General features: G+C 35.8%; 2 protein-coding genes and 1 long non-coding RNA gene across 9 annotated transcripts in view; 1 reads left to right on the top strand and 2 right to left on the bottom strand.

The window, feature by feature from the left end:
- The window catches only part of myo18b (myosin XVIIIB), an 880426-nt gene that overhangs the window by 368422 nt on the left and 493223 nt on the right, over nt 1-18781 (bottom strand). The window lies entirely within an intron of this gene.
- slc4a5b (solute carrier family 4 member 5b) overlaps nt 1-18781 on the bottom strand; it is a 90173-nt gene that overhangs the window by 251 nt on the left and 71141 nt on the right. For 2 of the 7 annotated variants that reach the window (XM_087271251.1, XM_087271252.1), the window contains 8 exons: nt 16207-16368; nt 14333-14511; nt 12816-12888; nt 10222-10290; nt 7018-7191; nt 5650-5814; nt 4128-4220; nt 1-4002 (listed from right to left, as the gene is read on the bottom strand). The exon at nt 1-4002 is cut by the window's left edge and continues 251 nt beyond it. In XM_087271251.1, coding sequence (XP_087127377.1) covers nt 3979-4002; nt 4128-4220; nt 5650-5814; nt 7018-7191; nt 10222-10290; nt 12816-12888; nt 14333-14511; nt 16207-16368 — 939 coding nt within the window. In that variant the 3' untranslated portion in view covers nt 1-3978. Of the gene's footprint in view, nt 4003-4127; nt 4541-5649; nt 5815-7017; nt 7192-10221; nt 10291-12815; nt 12889-14328; nt 14512-16206; nt 16369-16990; nt 17105-18781 lie in introns of those variants that run through there. The other 5 variants (XR_015501487.1, XR_015501488.1, XM_087271250.1 and 2 more) reach the window with 5 other exon arrangements.
- Nucleotides 5097-7681, top strand: LOC147842221 (uncharacterized). Its single transcript, XR_015501682.1, has 3 exons — nt 5097-6114; nt 6280-6819; nt 6875-7681. It is a non-coding gene; the product is annotated as an uncharacterized LOC147842221 (long non-coding RNA).

Genomic DNA, 18781 nt, shown 5'->3' with positions numbered 1-18781 from the left:
TTAGTTCTGTCTAGTTTCTTACTAGACGCTATCAAAACCATATTTAGTATCTTACAGCTCAAATATATTCAAGTTTACTCGTATAGTGCTTTTCACAATAATTATTGTTCCAAATTCTGTATTTATGCAACATGATAATGAATTATTATTACCCGGCTGTCTGGAATACTGGGTTCTGATTGGTCAATCAATACATCCCAAGGTATGTTATTATCCAATAGCAACTGATTAAACCAATGAGATGACGCAGAATCATCATGACTATATACAGTATGGGCCATTTCTAGAATTGAGATTACATTCTGCATCTCCAAAGATAAATCTTATATTATTTTTTCCAAAAGAAAGTCTAGTGATTGAATAATAACACAAATTAAATCACATCATCTCTAAAATAATGTGTATTGTAAATTGCTTTGAAAATATTAACTTATTACCCACTATAATTATTTTTGCCTTCTGAATCATGCAATCAAACAGTAAATCAATTATGAAACTCTGTTTCTGTGATATTTCAGTCAATTCACTTTTTAAAAACAATAATATGATGAAAATACATTGTGTTTTGGACACGCCATGTGGAGTCTGGTGTGAGGTTAGCATCTAGAGCTAAAACACAAAATGCTGGAAAAATGTCAACTCTGTTATCGTCAACTCTGATATCATCAACTCGGTGACTGTCATCTCTGTAATTATCAACTCTGATTTCATCAACTCCATTATTGTAAACTTTGTCATCGTCAACTCTGTTATCGTCAACTTTGTGATCATCAACTCTGATTTTGTCAACTCTGTCATCGTCAACTTTTTCATCAACTCTTATTTTGTCAACTGTTATCTTGAACTCTTATTTTGTCAACTCTGATTTCGTCAATGTTATTGTCAACTGTTATCATCAACTTTGATTTCATCAACTCTGTTATCGTCAGCTCTGTTACTGTCAATTTTGTTATCGTCAACTGTTTTCATCAATTCTGCTTTTGTCAATTCTGTTATCGTCAACTCTGATTTTGTCAACTCTGTTATCGTCAACATGTTATCGTCAACTCTGATTTTGTCAACTTATTTTTATCAACTGTTAGCGTGAACTCTGATTTCGTCAAAGTTATCGTCAACTGTCATTAGCTCCTTTCACACAGTGATACCGGTAAATATCCGGAAAATTTACGGAACGACTTTACCGGTATATACAAAAAAGCGCTGTTCACACAGGCGAGGACGTTACAGAAATTTTCCGGAAAAGAGCATTCACACATCCATTCCAAAATACCGGTAAATTCTGACATCATTCACCACAAATGAGCTTTAAACGGCTGCGCTTGTGTTTGTAAACATTTGACTAAATTACAAACTCTTTTGATGATCAATATTGTAAACAACTTTCACTGGATCATATTCGCATTTCGAGATGTTCATAATATGTGCGTGTGCAGGCGCTCACAGGCTGTTTCATGGGCACACGCAAAGCTTGAAGGTAAACAAACAACGGCTTATCATAAGCATCTTATCGATGATTATTTGCACAGTTGGCATTAAGAAGAACATATAGACGTTATCTGACTAACTTCTAGCAGCTAAATGTGTCTGGAAAAATATTCAAAGGCTTTTATTCTTACAAACCGCGCGGACGTAAATGCGTCTGACTGTTGTGATTGGCTAAAGCAGAAGTCTTACGTCAGCACGTTCTAGACGTGCACGAGCTTATTCCGGAAATCTTCCTTCTGCGTTCACACAGCGCAGCATTCCGGCAAATTGCCGGTAATGTTACAACTTCTCTTTCCGGAAAATAGCCAGAACGAATTTACCGGTATTTTCAAAAAGGACCTGTTCACACATACAACCTTTCCGGAAAATTGCCGGTAATTTTCCGGAAAGGTCTGTATGTGTGAAAGGGGCTATTGTCAACTCTGACTTTGTCAACTGATTTCGTCAACTCTGATTTCATCAATGTTATTGTCAACTGTTATCATCAACTTTGATTTCATCAACTCTTATCGTCAGCTCTGTTACTGTCAATTTTGTTATCGTCAACTCTGATTTCGTCAACTCTGTTACTATCAAATCTGTTTTCATAAATTCTGCTTTTGTCTGTTCTGTTGTCGTCAATTCTGGTACTGTCAATTCTGTTATCGTCAACTTTGTCATCGCCAACTCTGTTATCATCAACTCTGATTTCGTCAATGTTATTGTCAACTGTTATCATCAACTTTGATTTCATCAACTTTGTTATCGTCAGCTCTGTTACTGTTAATTTTGTTATCGTCAACTGTTTTCATCAATTCTGCTTTTGTCAGTTCTGTTATTGTCAACTCTGGTACTGTCAATTCTATTATCGTCAACTCTGATTTCGTCACATTATTTTGTCAACTGTTATCATCAACTGTCATTGTGAACTTTGATTTCGTCAATGTTATCGTCAACTGTCATCATCAACTGTTATCGTCAGTTCTGTTATTGTCAATTTTGTTATCATCAACTCTGTTACTATCAACTTTGTTTTCATCAATTCTGCTTTTGTCATTTTTGTTATCGTCAACTCTCGTTTTGTCAACTCTGAGTTGACAGAATCAGAGTTGACGAAGTCAGAGTTGACGATAAAATGAGTTACTGACAACTCCATTACTGTCAACTCTGTTAGTGTTTTAAAAAGTTTAACAATAAGCTGAACAACAGTTATTAACAGAATCCTATATTACATTTAAGCATTTTGCTTTATTTTACATGAATAATGGATTCAGTTAAATGTAAATAAGTCCAGTTAAAGGGAAATGAATAAAAAATGCTTAAAAATGTACTCGCAATTCTGAAATAAGTCTCTCTCTTACACACACACACACACACACACACACACACACACACACACACACACACACACACACACCTGTCACTCTGCTGTTGCTGAATAATATTACTCATAATTATAACAATATTAAGTAGGTTCGTGTAACTGCATTCAGTCATTTTTCTTCCTGTTGGCTTTACAATTAATTAAAGAGCTATCAAATTATTAAAGCTCTGGTCAATGTTTAGTTTGGTGGCCAGTAGCCGTGTAATAATCAGCATAATGTACATCCAGCCGGTGGTTATCCCAGAATAAACCCCTCAGTCTTCTATAACAGCTGCTGATAAACCTGTCAGGCTTTATTCTACTGGCTGAACTTAATCTTCATCCTTTCCTACTATTATTTCTTATTTTTGTCATTGCAGTTTATCTAAATGACAGTGTGTGAGCTCAGCAGTGCGGCCGTCTGTTGTGTGGGTTATTTCAGTGTAGTTTGTCAGCATTAATCATGAGCCGGCGTCTGCTCAGTGTGTGTTTACGTCACTGAAGAATATCTGGCATCCGTAAGCCTGTTGTGTTTGCAGACGTGCGTCACTGAGGAATATCTGGCATCCGTGACTCTCGTGTGTTTGGGAAAGAGCCAGAGATGGAGATCAGATCAGATCCGGCCCAAAGCAGCAGCACAAACGGGGATTAAAGAGACAGTTCAGACACAAATGAGTTTCTTTCTTCAGTTGAACACTAATGAAGATAGCCTGGGGAATTCTGGGAAAAGCAGCCATTGACTAACATTAATATATATGTTTAAATGTATATTAATAGCAATAATATTGTAAGATGTTTTTTTTCCAACATTTTTAGAAAACAGTGAAAGGCATTATTATTTTAAGTTCAAATAATATTTGCACAATTATTTGCTGTGAGGCCACAGTGCTAACCACTGAACCACCGTGCCGCCTACCACCAGAAGTGTTGTCCAGTGCAATATGAACACAATAAATCCACTGTACCTGTTTTCACATGCAAGTTAAATAATACCATGTATGTCAATGTCTGTTTTGCTCCGGCATTCTTCAGAATATCTTCCTTTGTGTTCAACAGAAAGTCAAACGGGTCTGTAAGAATTGAGTAAATAATGAGCGGATGCTGATTTGAGTGTGAACTGCCCCTTTAAGTGTTCAGCTGATGGAGACACGTCACTTGTGTGTGTTCTGCTCCGACTGTAAGAGAATAAAGGCGACACTTCTGCTCAAACACAAGCATGTATAAAAGAGGTGACACTTCTGCTTAAACACAAACATACACACACACACACACACACAAAAGGGGAGGAATGAATACATACGGGTGTGTGTGAAGCAGGAGGAGGGTTTGATGAAGGGTTGAGGAGCTCCAGAGGAATCTTCAGGGAGGAGGAGGAGTCTACAGCACACACACACTGACAGAACACACACATACATACACAGAGAGAGACAGACACACAAGAGAACAAACAAACTATTTATTTAAAAACACACACACTACCGACTTCAAGCTCTTGAACGGTGCAGTGTATAAAGTTACAAACACTTAATTTCAGATAGATGCTGCTCTCTAATCAACAAACAATCCTGAAAAACATGTCTGTTAAGAAAAATTGATAATAATAAATGAAGATTACAGTCATGCGGAGAGCACATGAGGAGAAACACACACACACACACACACACACACACTGATATAGCAGAATGAATGTAATACAGTGCCTGTTCAGCAACACTGTGGAGTTAAAGCAGAAGAGATGACAGGTGAAACGAGAGCGCAGAAGCTCAGATATAATCAGGGGCGTATTAAAGAAACTTTCTAATCTTTATTCTTAACTGATGTATCGTTAAATCGGACTGTTATTATTCTAAGCAAATTTTTATATTTGTTCAGAAGTAAATCTTAATATTATTTAGGATTCGAAAGATCTGTATCTTATCTATATGTAGGATATCTTTATAACACTTTAAAATAACGTTCCATTAGTTACTGTATTTACCAACTTAAAAATTGGTAAAACATTTATTTAAATAACGTTAACCAACTTTAACTAGATGAATTAATACAGTACAAAATGTATTACTAATGGATCTGTCGTGATGATCTATAGTTGCTATGGCAACACAATAACTACAGTAACTGATGTGTCGTGGTGATTCTACAGTTGCTATGGCAACAAAACAACTATAGTAATTGAAGTGTCATGGTGATTCTACAGTTGCTATGGTAACACAACAACTACAGTAATTGATGTGTCGTGGTGATTCTACAGTTGCTATGGTAACACAATGATTATAGTAATTGACCTGCTGTGGTGACTCTACAGTTGCTATGGTAACACAACAACTACAGTAGTTGATGTGTTAAGGTGATTCTGCAGTTGCTATGGTAACAGATCAACTATAGTAGTTGACGTATGATGGTGATTCTATAGTTGCTATGGTAACACAATAACTACAGTAATTGATCTGTTGTGGTGAGTCTACTGTAAGTTTAACTCAGTGTATTTAGTAATGTAAACAAGAACAACTTTACATATTATTGATTAATTATGTACCTTGGTTTTGTTATTTTAGTTTTAGTGTAATTATTTATGTACTTTTTTCCTCTCACATTTCAGTGTTATCATTTGTACTGTAAATATACTCAACGATCAAAGATATTTTTCTATTGAAAGAGCGTGTTTATATTCTTTATAATAATAAAATAATTGAAGGTAACATTTAGATAACAAATAAAACCTGAATCGTCGATCATGGGGAAATAACGTCAGTAAGTAAGATGTTTAGAGTGTATTATCTTTCTGTAATACGCCCCCTGATCTACAGATGTGCAGTCTGTACCTCCTCATCGCTGTTGTTGTGCTCATCCGTCTTGCTTTTCTTCTTCTTCTTCTCGTCCTCTTTCTTCTTCTTGTCTTTATCGGGCAGAATGTCGTCCAGCCAGGCCAGGTCATGCTGAGAGAAGATCAGATCCAGAGCTTTCCTCACCACCATCAGGCCCAGGATCTGACCAGATAAACACACACGATTACAGGACTGATATTCTGACACTCACAGATGGGTCATCCCACATTAAACAAAATACTACGGTACGTTATAGTGAATATACTGTAGTGTTTTTGAACCATGCTATTGTAAAGTACTTGAATTAATCTGTCATTGTGATTCTACAGCTGTTATGGCAAAATTAAAACTAGAGTAATCGATCCGTTGTGATGATTCTACAGTTGCTATGGTAACACAACTACTATAATAATCGATCTGTTGTGGTGATTCTACAGTTGCTATGGTAACACAACTACTATAGTAATCGATCTCTGTTGTGGTGATTCTACAGTTGCTATGGTAACACAACTACTATAGTAATCAATCTGTTGTGATGATTCTACAGTTGCTATGGTAACACAACTACTATAATAATCGATCTGTTGTGGTGATTCTACAGTTGCTATGGTAACACAACAACTATAGTAATTGATTGTTGTGGTGATTCTACAGTTGCTATGGTAACACAACTACTATAATAATCGATCTGTTGTGGTGATTCTACAGTTGCTATGGTAACACAACAACTATAGTTATCAATCTTTTGTGGTGATTCTACAGTTGCTATGGTAACACAACTACTATAGTAATCGATCTGTTGTGGTGATTCTACAGTTGCTATGGCAACACAACTACTATAGCAATCGATCTGTTGTGGTGATTCTACAGTTGCTATGGTAACACAACTACTATAGTAATCGATCTCTGTTGTGGTGATTCCACAGTTGCTATGGTAACACAACTACTATAGTAATTGATCTGTTGTGGTGATTCTACAGTTGCTATGGTAACACAACTACTATAGTAATCGATTTGTTGTGGTGATTCTACAGTTGCTATGGTAACACAACAACCATAGTTATCAATCTTTTGTGGTGATTCTACTGTTGCTATGGTAACACAACTACTATAGTAATCGATCTGTTGTGGTGATTCTACAGTTGCTATGGCAACACAACTACTATAGTAATCGATCTGTTGTGGTAATTCTACAGTTGCTATGGCAACACAACTACTATAGTAATCGATCTGTTGTGGTGATTCTACAGGTTGCTATGGTAACACAACTACTATAGTAATCGATCTGTTGTGGTGATTCTACAGTTGCTATGGTAACAAAACTAATATAGCAATTAATATATCCATATATCCACATATTCTCACCATGACGGGAAAGACGATGGCGGCGACGGTGGACTTGAGTATCCAGAGCACAGCCAGACAGGTGATCTGCAGCAGGGTGAACAGGTGAACGCGCCGCAGCGGGACGTGCCGCAGAAACACAAAATCTGGCTGATGTTTGGCAGGCATCAGGTACAGCTTTATCCTCTCCCAAAACTGAAGACACAGAGAACACACGTGCTCAGGTCCAGCTGGATGAGGGCCAGTTCACACCAAGCAGGATGATGATATAAATATCAGGATACATATATCAGCGTCCTCACACACAGACGAACAATAATGATGAGTTTGTTTGTAGATTCAGCTTTGAATGGGTCAGCATCTCTTGTGACCAGCAGGTGTCCTCAGTGCGCATCTGAACACACTGTTGATCTGCTGACTGGAATCAATCTAATCCATTGAGCAACCGCATTCAGTTCTCCAGCATTTCACACACAAACTAGCACTGAATTCCTGACATATATTGCTTTAATTCCACTTATTCTTTGTGTATCTATTTGTATAGTCTTCCATCTATAAACTATAGTTTTACAGTTTATTTTAAATTCAATGGCAGAAACACCATTGAGCCTCGCTTGATCCTCCTGTAAGGCGCACATGCGTTATTAAACACTCACAAGACACTAATTTGGATAACTACGCAGATATATTAAATAGTTCCCACAAAAATACACAATGAGAGACCTTTACTTCACGCATAGTTTGTGAATGAACAGACTTGCGTGTACTAGTCGTGATTATAAGGCTGTTTTTGCGCCGAGTTTGAAGTAATCAATCAGAGAACAGGAGAAAGTGCATTACTTCCATCATTTTGATATGGCATATTAATGAAATCCAGAAATTATAGTATAATATTGGGAGTTAACTTTAAGCTGTATTGTGGCCCACCCGCAGGATCGCTGCAGCCCACCGGTTGAGATCTAAGTCAGTGGTTCTCAAACTGTGGTACGTGTACCACTAGTGGTACGCAGGCTTCCTTCTAGTGGTACGCGGAGGAATCGCTGGATAATTAAAGTAAAAAAAAAAAGACCACAGTTTTTAACCCTTTAAAATGTATGCTAACATCAATGTGATCAGTAAATTGATTTTAATAGGATAAACCTTTTATTTTATTTTTAATTTTCTAATGTCTGTTATGTATTCTATCATTTGAAGTTAATCTCCTCCCCATATTTGTAACGGTTGTTGGGGGCGTATCCCGTATTTTTATATCCCAATGTTGACAGATGTGGTTTAATGACTTGCTTTTCTGACACAAAGCCTATAACACACTGTAAGCAGATTTCTAAATTAAATACGTAAATCAAAATCATATATTTAAAGTTTAGATGTTCAGATTTCATATATATACACAAATAAGTCCTAAATCTACATCTATTTCAAAATTTTTCAAAAACATTTTATATATGAATATGATCACAAATAACCTATATTTATGAGGTCCAAGGAACATTTCCAGGTTTTTATGAATAAGCTACTATATGTTAATACTGTACATTTAAGTACAGCAGTTTTCTTTTTACTTTTTAGGAACATTTCTAATTTACTTTTAGAAGTACATTTTAATTTAGGCATTTTTTTTTTTTTTTACCTGTGCGCACAGAGCTGTGTTAATTTTCAAGCTATTTATTATGTTTAAAGTCGCTGACAATAATAAATATTCATAATAATAGAAATTAATCTGCCTCATTTTTGAACAGAGCAGAGCTTTAGCTGCCTAATTAGGCCTTCTACGCTACTGTATTTCAATACTAGTCATTATGGTGGTACTTGGAGAGACAAAAGCTGCGTCCCAAATCGCATACTTATGCACTATTTTACGCCATTTTGTAGTATAAATAGTGTGAGTAGTGTGTTCACACTGAAAACTCTAATAATAATAAGTGCACTTTAATTACCCGGATGATGCACTCATTCAGCTGCTGAAATGAAGTGTGTAATGATGGACACTTCACACACTCAATGACCGCAGGTTTGCTTACGTAACGGAAGGGGCGGAGCTATCGGCCGCACATGTTGAATAACTTTATTTATTTTGGATGGTGAAAGCAAAATTCTCCTACGAGAGTGATTATAGCACCTCCTGATGGTGAATGCAGCAATACTCACGGCAGGTATTATTTGATAATTTGGTCGTTTATTTCACTGATTTGGCGACCGTCAAACGTCATCAGGGAAACGGTTTGAATTTCCGCTTAGTAAAAATACATAAGTGTGCCATTTGGGACGACACTACATACATATACTATCCTGCTGAGTGTGTAAGTGCATAAGTACATAGTGCATGAGTGCATAGTGTATAGTGTGCCTTTTAGGACGCAGCTTATTTTTTTCTAAGGTGGTACTTGGTGAAAAAAGTTTGAGAACCACTGCTCTAAAGGATTGTTAGTCTGCATTAATTAGGGCAACCGGAGCCAGGAACACTTCCTCAAAGACATTATAATGTGAACGGCGTCTGCACTTATGTTAGTCTGCTTTTCATTATCCTGAAGTCTCCATAATCCTGGACCTGCTGTATCCTGAGCAGCTGCTGAGTCTCCGCATTGATCCCGTGGGCCAGCCTGAACACCTGCCAGTGATCTGCTCACACCTGCAGCTTCTCCATGATGGACGTCCAGCGCTATCCAGCCTCCAGTGCCTAGACTGCAGCTCTGCACAAGACGTTTGGCCAGAGGAGAAATGGTCGTGCCCAACTGAGTCTGGTTTCTCTCCAGCTGTTTTCCTTCACTTTGGTCAATTGGTGAAGTTTGTTCCTCCACTGTCGCCACTGGCTTGTTTGGTTTGGGACTTGTAGAGCTGCGCATGGATGGATTTGCTCTTCAGTGTTTGGACTCTCAGTAGTGATTATTAAACCACACTGAACTGAACTAAACTGAACTTCAACACTGAACACTGGACTGAGACAGCTTCAGTTTACTAGAACTTCAGTGTTCAGCTGCTGTGACACAATCTACAGTGTAGAAGTGCTAGAGGAATACAGATTACTGAGTTAAAATGAATAAAACAAAACTGAATACATGAAAACAAAATAGGAATGTGTTCAGATAATAAAACCTAAAAACAGAACAATGACTGAAACTAAACTGTAATTTACAGCAAAATTAAAAACAGAATCAAAACAAAGTAAAAGTCATTTAAACATGCCGAACCGTAACAGCCTCGGAGAGAGTTTCTGCATGCCTGTACCTGAATACCATGAAGAGAAGCAACACCCATGTAGAGGAAAACTCCATACAGCACCGGCATCGGGATGAACTGCACACACACACACACACACACACACACACACACACACACACACACACACATACACACACACACACACACACACACACACTCAACATTACATCTGATTCTCAAGGCCATGACGTTAAAAATACATTAGATATACTAGATGACTGAAATATTTCATAATACAGCAACTGATTTACTACAGCAGTGCTCACTAACCCAGAATACACACACACACACAGACTGAAGGTTTCTGTTCAGCAAAATGACATTAAGCCAAATACAAAATAATTTCTGTACTAAATACATGTGATACTTAATTATATTATTGCTTAAAGGAAAGTAATAATAATGACCTTAAAATGGTTTTAAAAGACAGAGTCCATTATGGAGTTATTGATAATCTTGATAAGTTTTACAATATATGGCAACCATTTCCTGAACACCTGGACCAATATAATGCGGATGCTGAGCAGTAGAGTAATGCTTAAAGAGTCACGAAACACCAGAACACATGTGTTTGAGCTGTTGACAGTGGTATATGTGTCCCACACTGCTATAAACACTATTAGGACACATATATCTCACTAACAAGTGAAAATTGGTTGTTTTTGCGTTATTTCGAGCTAATTCGTACTTCCGGTTTAAAACGAATTTTTGAAGCTGCGTCACGGCCATGAGATAATAGCCTGTATTCCAGCGTGCAGACTGGACGTCTGTACCGGGGCGTCCCGTATTACGTCTTGCATTCATTCATGAGTATAGCTTGGTTCAAACCAATCAGCGCACTCTATTGTGCAACTTCATTAATATGCATGATCGCTTCGAAGACTGTACCTGAAACTGCTCAGATGGCAGAGAGACGACACACGTCATGTTGCCAAAAGTTGTGGCAAAAGAATAAGAATTGTTTGGAGATACGGGTCGCTAGTGTTGCTTTCATAAAGGTTTTGTTTCATTTTCTTGTGGAACTCATGTGTGGATCCGTGGACTCGACGCACGGCAGAAATGCATTTGTTTGGAACTTTTTTTTTTTTTTTAATAATTTTTTTAGGGGTTTTCACCTTTATTGACAGGACAGTGGAGATATAGAGACAGGAAAGTGTGGGGAGCAGAGATAGAGGAAGGATCAGCAAAGGACCTTGAGATGGGAATCGAACTCGGGTTGCTGCGAGTACCTCTGTGATGCGTTTCGACGCACTAACCACTAGGGTATTGGCGCCGACTTGTTTGGAACATTTTTTACTCGAGAGCATTTCTCATCAACGGTGAGATCCGGATTTGCTGCTCGTCTCCTTTAAAAAAGTTGCAGATTTAGTAACTTGTGTTGATTGTCCTGTCTACAGATTCGGTAAGTGTGTGCGATCACTGTGCTATGTTTGTTCTTTCAGATGGCAAAGTTATAGTTCATATGGTCAGCAGTGTTTAAAGACAGACCTTAGTCAAAATGATTTCTAAGTTATTTAGTTTACAGTACGCTAATATCAATACAATATTGAAAGATCCGCTGTAAATGCTGCTCTCTGTGTGTAAACACGTAAACACTGTAAGCAAACTTTTGCCGACCCTCGTGTTGAATTTTCACCATATTTTGTGACAGGAGTCTACACACACACACACGGCTTTCTGAGCTACTGAGTGCATCTGAGTTACAGAGAAATGCAGAGGCTTTTTTCTTTTATACAACGTGCTGTATCACACATTCCACCGTCATTAAACACTCTGTCTCTCTCCCCTGCTTATGTGTTTGTTTTTCCTCAGCGCGCACCCAAATGGCAACTCCCATTTTTATTCAAACCCTGCCCATTTTCCATCCTCCGACACTCCCACCCAAACAGAGCTAGACACGCCCACTTTCCTGACTTTTTCCAAACTAGAGGTGTGAAAGCACCCAGCTGAAACGGGGGGTTTCATGGCCCTTTGATATGCTCCTACTCCTATTAACTGCCTCTTTGTACATTCACTGAAACCGTTTATTTACCCTAATTGTTTTTTAATAATAACTTAAACTGTCTTTTAAATTTATTTAAATTATTTTTTATTTCTATTATTACATTACTTTCTTTGTATTATTATGATTAACATGTGTGTGTATATATATATATATATATATATATATATATTATTGTTGTTGAGTTGTTTTGTAATTATTTTAAAATATGCAACTATTAAAAATTGTTTTACTTAACTTAGTTAACTTACAATTAACTAACTTACATAACTTATTTAAAACAATTAAAAACTGCTTTTATTCTAGGCGAAATAAAACAAATCAGACTTTTTCCAGATGAACAAATATTAGAGGAAACACTGTGAAAAATTCCTGAATGTGTTCAACATCATTTGGGGAATATTAGACAGAGAGGAAAATTCACAGGAGAGCAAATATAATTCTGACTTCAGCTATACTTGAGATCAAAATACCATCCAATCAGGACTCAACAGACCAAAATCCCACACTGTTCTAAAGACAGCAGAGTGAGTTTTGATATATTGATCTAGTTTTGATCTATTATTGTTATCAAAATAATGGAGTGAGTTTTGATCACCTGCAGAATGGGCGCCATGAAGACGGAGACTCCGGTGAGGACGAACACTAGAGTTCCTGTGAGTCTCTGTTCACTGTCAGATAAACACAAACAGAAACAGAAAAGCACAAGAGTAAAGCAGAGAAACCAAGCTTCAACTTTTGTCAAAACAACAACACAACACTAAAATAGACAGATGAAAAATGTAGCAAATGTGCTGGAACACTGGAAAAATGACTAAACTTAATAAATAATAAATAACATATATTCTAATATAATTATACCCCTAATTAAGAATAGAAAATATACATATTAAAGCAAAATGAAATGTAAAGTTTAAATGCAATAATAATATTAGCATGAATATTTTTATGTGAATATTTTTCCCCCAAAATATTAGCATGTATTTTGTTCCATCGATTTTTATTTTAGAACATTTATTTTGATACATATGATAACGATGATGATGACGATGAAGAAAGCCTTTATTTGTCACATACACTTTTGCATGTTGCAAAATTGGACCCCTCCGACCATACACAAACATCACACAATTCAGGGGAAGACAGGTAACATAGACATAACATCGCAACAGGGATTGGATTCAGGGGATGTGGATTTAGTCCGATAAAGGGAGCAGCCATTTGGTCCTGCCGCTAGGGAGTGCTGGACACAAACCCGCCTACCCACCTGAGTTTGTTTCACAACTCTGACTTTATGCTTCGCAATTCTGACTTTACATTTTACAATTCTGACTTTACGTCTCGCAATTCTTTAAGTCTCGCAATTTTGAGTTTGTTTCACAATTTAGATTTTACGTTTCACAATTCTGACTTTACGTCTTGCAATTCTTACTTTATGCCTCACAATTTTGAGTTTATGTTTCACAATTTTAATTTTACGTTACGCAATTCTTAATTTATTTCTCACCATTCTGAGTTTACGTCTCGCAATTCTGAGTTTACACTTCGCAATTCTGACTTTGGGTTTCACAACTCTGACTTTATGTTTCGCTATTCTAAATTTATGTCTCACAATTGCAGCCAGGGAGTGCCTACCCACACCGGGGGTGATAAGCATACAAAGGATTATACTAAAATAAAACTTTAGAAATAAAATTAGCTCGTACAAAATACTAATATTGTGGAAGAGTCACATACAAAAATTATATATAAAAAATATTTTGCAACAAGAAAATGTCCATAATTTAAGATACTGGTACGCCAATATTGTGCATTATGGCATTATTTTTGAAATAAGGAGAACATAAAGGAGGGGAGACTTTTATCACATCCCCTTAAAGTAATGTCAGTGCAGAGGCATAATAAAACATGCACTTTATTCTTCATACCAAATATTTGTATTTAATTAATTTTAATTTGTTTATTTATTTATATATGGAATTCACCCAAATGTGACTCTGCCTGAACATACTATTTCTTACTGATTAATATTAATGTAGAGGAAACAAATCTAACGCTGTTGAAAGTATAAGTCAGAGAAAGCACAGTCAGTATTTTGCTGGTGTCTGGACTCACCGCACACCCAGGAACTGCGGCTGTTCCCCCGGAGCGCTGGACTCACTCTCCATCTTCAGAGAGTCGATGTGTGCGATGGAAATCACCGTTGCTGCCACGTACCATGGTAAACCCATGAAGGAGCAGACGGCCATGAGGACGCCAACCCAGAACAGATCCAGATGATAACCACAGCCCTTCTGCTCCGCGAACATGCAGGAATAATAACATTACCAGTTTACAGGTCACAATACAGACTTTTTGCAACTCAGAGTTTACGTTTCGCAACTCTGACTTTACATTTTGCTATTCTAACTTTGTTTTACAATTCTGACTTTACGTTTCACAATTATAACTTTACGTCTCGCAATTCTGACTTTGCGATTCGTAATTCTGACTTTACATTTTACAATTCTGACTTTACGTTTTGTAATTCTTAATTTATGTCTCGCACTTCTGAGTTCATGTTTTGCAATTCTGAGTTTACGTCTAACAATTCAGAGTTTACGTCTCGCAATTTTGACTTTACATGTCACAATTTTGAGTTTACGTTTCACAATTCTGACTTTACATTTTACAATTCTGACTTTACGTTTCACAAATCTGACTTTACGTTTTACAATTCTGACTTTACGTTTCACAAATCTGAATTTACGTTTTACAATTCTGACTTTACGTTTCACAAATCTGACTTTACGTTTTACAATTCTGAATTTACGTTTTACAATTCTGACTTTACGTTCCATAATTCTGACTTTACATTTTACAGTTCTGACTTTACGTTTCACAAATCTGGCTTTACGTTTTACAATTCTGATTTTACATTTTACAATTCTGACATTACGTTTCACAATTCTGACTTTACATCTCGCAACTCTGACTTTGCGATTCGCAATTCTGACTTTACGCTCCACAATTCTGACTTTGCGATTCGTAATTCTGACTTTACGTTTTACAATTCTGACTTTACGTTTTGTAATTCTTAATTTATGTCTCGCACTTCTGAGTTCATGTTTTGCAATTCTGAGTTTACGTCTAACAATTCAGAGTTTACGTCTCGCAATTTTGACTTTACATGTCACAATTTTGAGTTTACATTTCACAATTCTGACTTTACATTTTACAATTCTGACTTTACGTTTCACAAATCTGACTTTACGTTTTACAATTCTGACTTTACGTTTCACAAATCTGAATTTACGTTTTACAATTCTGACTTTACGTTTCACAAATCTGACTTTACGTTTTACAATTCTGAATTTACGTTTTACAATTCTGACTTTACGTTCCATAATTCTGACTTTACATTTTACCGTTCTGACTTTACGTTTCACAAATCTGGCTTTACGTTTTACAATTCTGACATTACGTTTCACAATTCTGACTTTACATCTCGCAACTCTGACTTTGCGATTCGCAATTCTGACTTTACGCTCCACAATTCTGACTTTGCGATTCGCAATTCTGACTTTACGTTTTACAATTCTGACTTTACCTTTTGCAATTCTGACTTTACGTTTTGTAATTCTTAATTTATGTCTCGCACTTCTGAGTTCATGTTTTGCAATTCTGAGTTTACGTCTAACAATTCAGAGTTTACGTCTCGCAATTTTGACTACATTTTACAATTCTGAGTTTACGTTTCACAAATCTGACTTTACGTTTTACAATTCTGACTTTACATCTCGCAATTCTGACTTTACATCTCGCAACTCTGACTTTATAATTTGAATCTGACTTTATAACTCTGAATTTATATCTTGCAATTTTGAGTTTGTTTCACAATTATGACTTTAAATTTCACAATTCTGAGTTTACGTTTTGCAATCCTGTATATAGTACATATATATCTATTTTTGGTAACAAAATCTAACAGCAGCTGTGTGACTGAACACCTTGAGTTTGTTCTCTTTGCGGTTGACGATGACGGCGGTGATCTGCTGATCCATGAAGATGAGGATGGTGACCAGCAGAGCAGGAACAAAACTGGCCAAACACATCCACCACGGGTTCCTGCCCATCGGCATCACGATCCAGCCACGGTCAGGACGCGTCGGCTGAACACACACACACACACACACCCACACACACAAATACATGACACACAAACACAGACATTCACACATGACATACAAATGCATGACACATAAACATACCCACAACACACAAATGCATGACACAAACACACATACACATTTACACAAAACACAAACGTATGACACAAACAGAAATGCATGACACACATTTACACACAACATAAAAATGCATGACACACAAACACACATACACACAAATGCATGACACAATCACACAGAGATATTTACACACAACATACACATGCATGGCACACACACACAAATAACACACAACACACAAATGCATGACACACAAACAGACACAAACAAATGCATGAAACACACATTTGCACACGTATACACATGGCATGCAAAACACACATGCATGACACACACACACATATATATATATATAAATATACATAGATATATAGACAATTAAACACAACATTCACACACACACACACAGATGTCAGGACAGCAATATCCAGTGGTAGTCACATGTACAGAGCACACAGTTCATGATCCAGTAGTGTGTGTGAATGTGATGATTGTCTAATATTAGTACAGAATCAGATCAGATCAGGGTTACAGCAGCACGTACCTTAAACTCAGTCGGCACAATCAGTTTGGGTGTTTTAAGTCCCATAAACATATCGAGACCAACAAAAGTCATGATTGATGTGAAGATTGCAAAATCACTGATGAGTTTCCGAAGCTGCACGAGTATAGAGAACAGAAAGACAGAGATGCAGAAAAACACACTAATAAACCAGAGAAGAAGAGGAAACGGACACCATCGATGCCTTCAAGTGCTTCCGGGAACGTTTACATGAGTTCTGTGGGTCAAGATATGGACTTGGTGTGTTTATTTTCAGATATATTCTTCAGGTAGTCTTAGATTTTTGTTTAAAGTCTGCATGAAAGCCAAATGTGCAATGTTTATTCTATTAGCGCATATTTTTAGCCATAAGCCAAACAATTAATCAAGTTAATCTACTCGTATAAACAGTTCAATCTGGTCATCTCTAACCAAAATCTGAGCATCTGCTCCTGCTCTGGAATGGCAGCCCTTCTCTGATTGGGTGAAATATATTTAGCCACGCCCCTTTTACTGCTATTTTGTTGTACTTAAAATACCCCCCCCCCCTACTCAATAATCAGTTTAAGTAGGAAATACGTCATCGTACTGAAATAAAAATCTGCAGCAACGTACTTGTTCATTCATTCATTTTCTTTTCGGCTTAGTCCCTTTATTAAACTGGGGACGCCACAGCGGAATGAACCACCAACTTATCCAGCATATGTTTTACGCAGCGGACGCCCTTCCAGCTGCAACCTAATACAGGGAAATTACTTGTTCATGTGGTCTTTAAATGTAATTAATATGCTCTTAAAAATTAGTTTCCTGTGGTTAATATGATACAATAATTTATTTATTTTTATATGATCTGTCAGTGTATTTTGTTTCCTGTAAAAATACTGCTTGAAATGTATTAAATATTTAACAAAACAAAATGTAAAACTTCTTATTTACCAATTATTTTTTTATTTACACATAGCAAAGGCTTTTACAATTTTCGGACAAACACTTATATTTAACAATAGAAATTTACAGTTGTATCTTATGATTAAAATAAATAGCTTTCCAATACATTTTGGTAGACAGGGTTTTTACAATAATATGATGTCATGTAATGTAATATAATATATAGAAAAGAATGATAAATAAATAAATTATATATATATTAATGATAAAAATATATTTAATAATAATATTTCATTATTACCACATCTTAGTAGGGTTTTATGGTTATAATAAATAAATAAATAAACTTGTATATATAATATACTATTAATATAATATATTATTTTAATATAAAAACTTATTACCTATCATTTATTATTATATTGTTATTAGTAGTAGTATTACATAAATATAATTTAAAAATAAATAAAATATTTATTAATAATATTTTATTATTACCACATCTAAGTAGTCAGGGCTTTTAGGTTTTTTTAATAAATAAAAAAATAATTTTTAATAAATGAATAAATGAATGAATAAATAAACTATAATATATAATATACTATTAATGTAATAAACTATATAAATATATAAACATTATCTATTATTATTATTATTATTATTATTATTATTATTATTATGTTATTAGTAGTAGTATTACATAAATAAAATAATAAATAATTCAAAAAATTTTTTTTTATTAATAATATTTCATTATTACGACATCTTAGTAGTCAGGGTTTTTACGGTTATAATAAATAAATAAATAAACTATAATGTATAATATACTATTTATGTAATTTACTATATTAATATATAAACTTATTATCTATCATTATTATTATTATTCATCCTTTTTTTTTGGCT

Source organism: Danio rerio, chromosome 10, assembly GCF_052040795.2.
Source record: "Danio rerio strain M-AB ecotype USA chromosome 10, GRCz13ab, whole genome shotgun sequence".
NCBI classification, from domain to species: domain Eukaryota; kingdom Metazoa; phylum Chordata; class Actinopteri; order Cypriniformes; family Danionidae; genus Danio; species Danio rerio.
This window is presented reverse-complemented; position numbering and strand designations above follow the sequence as displayed.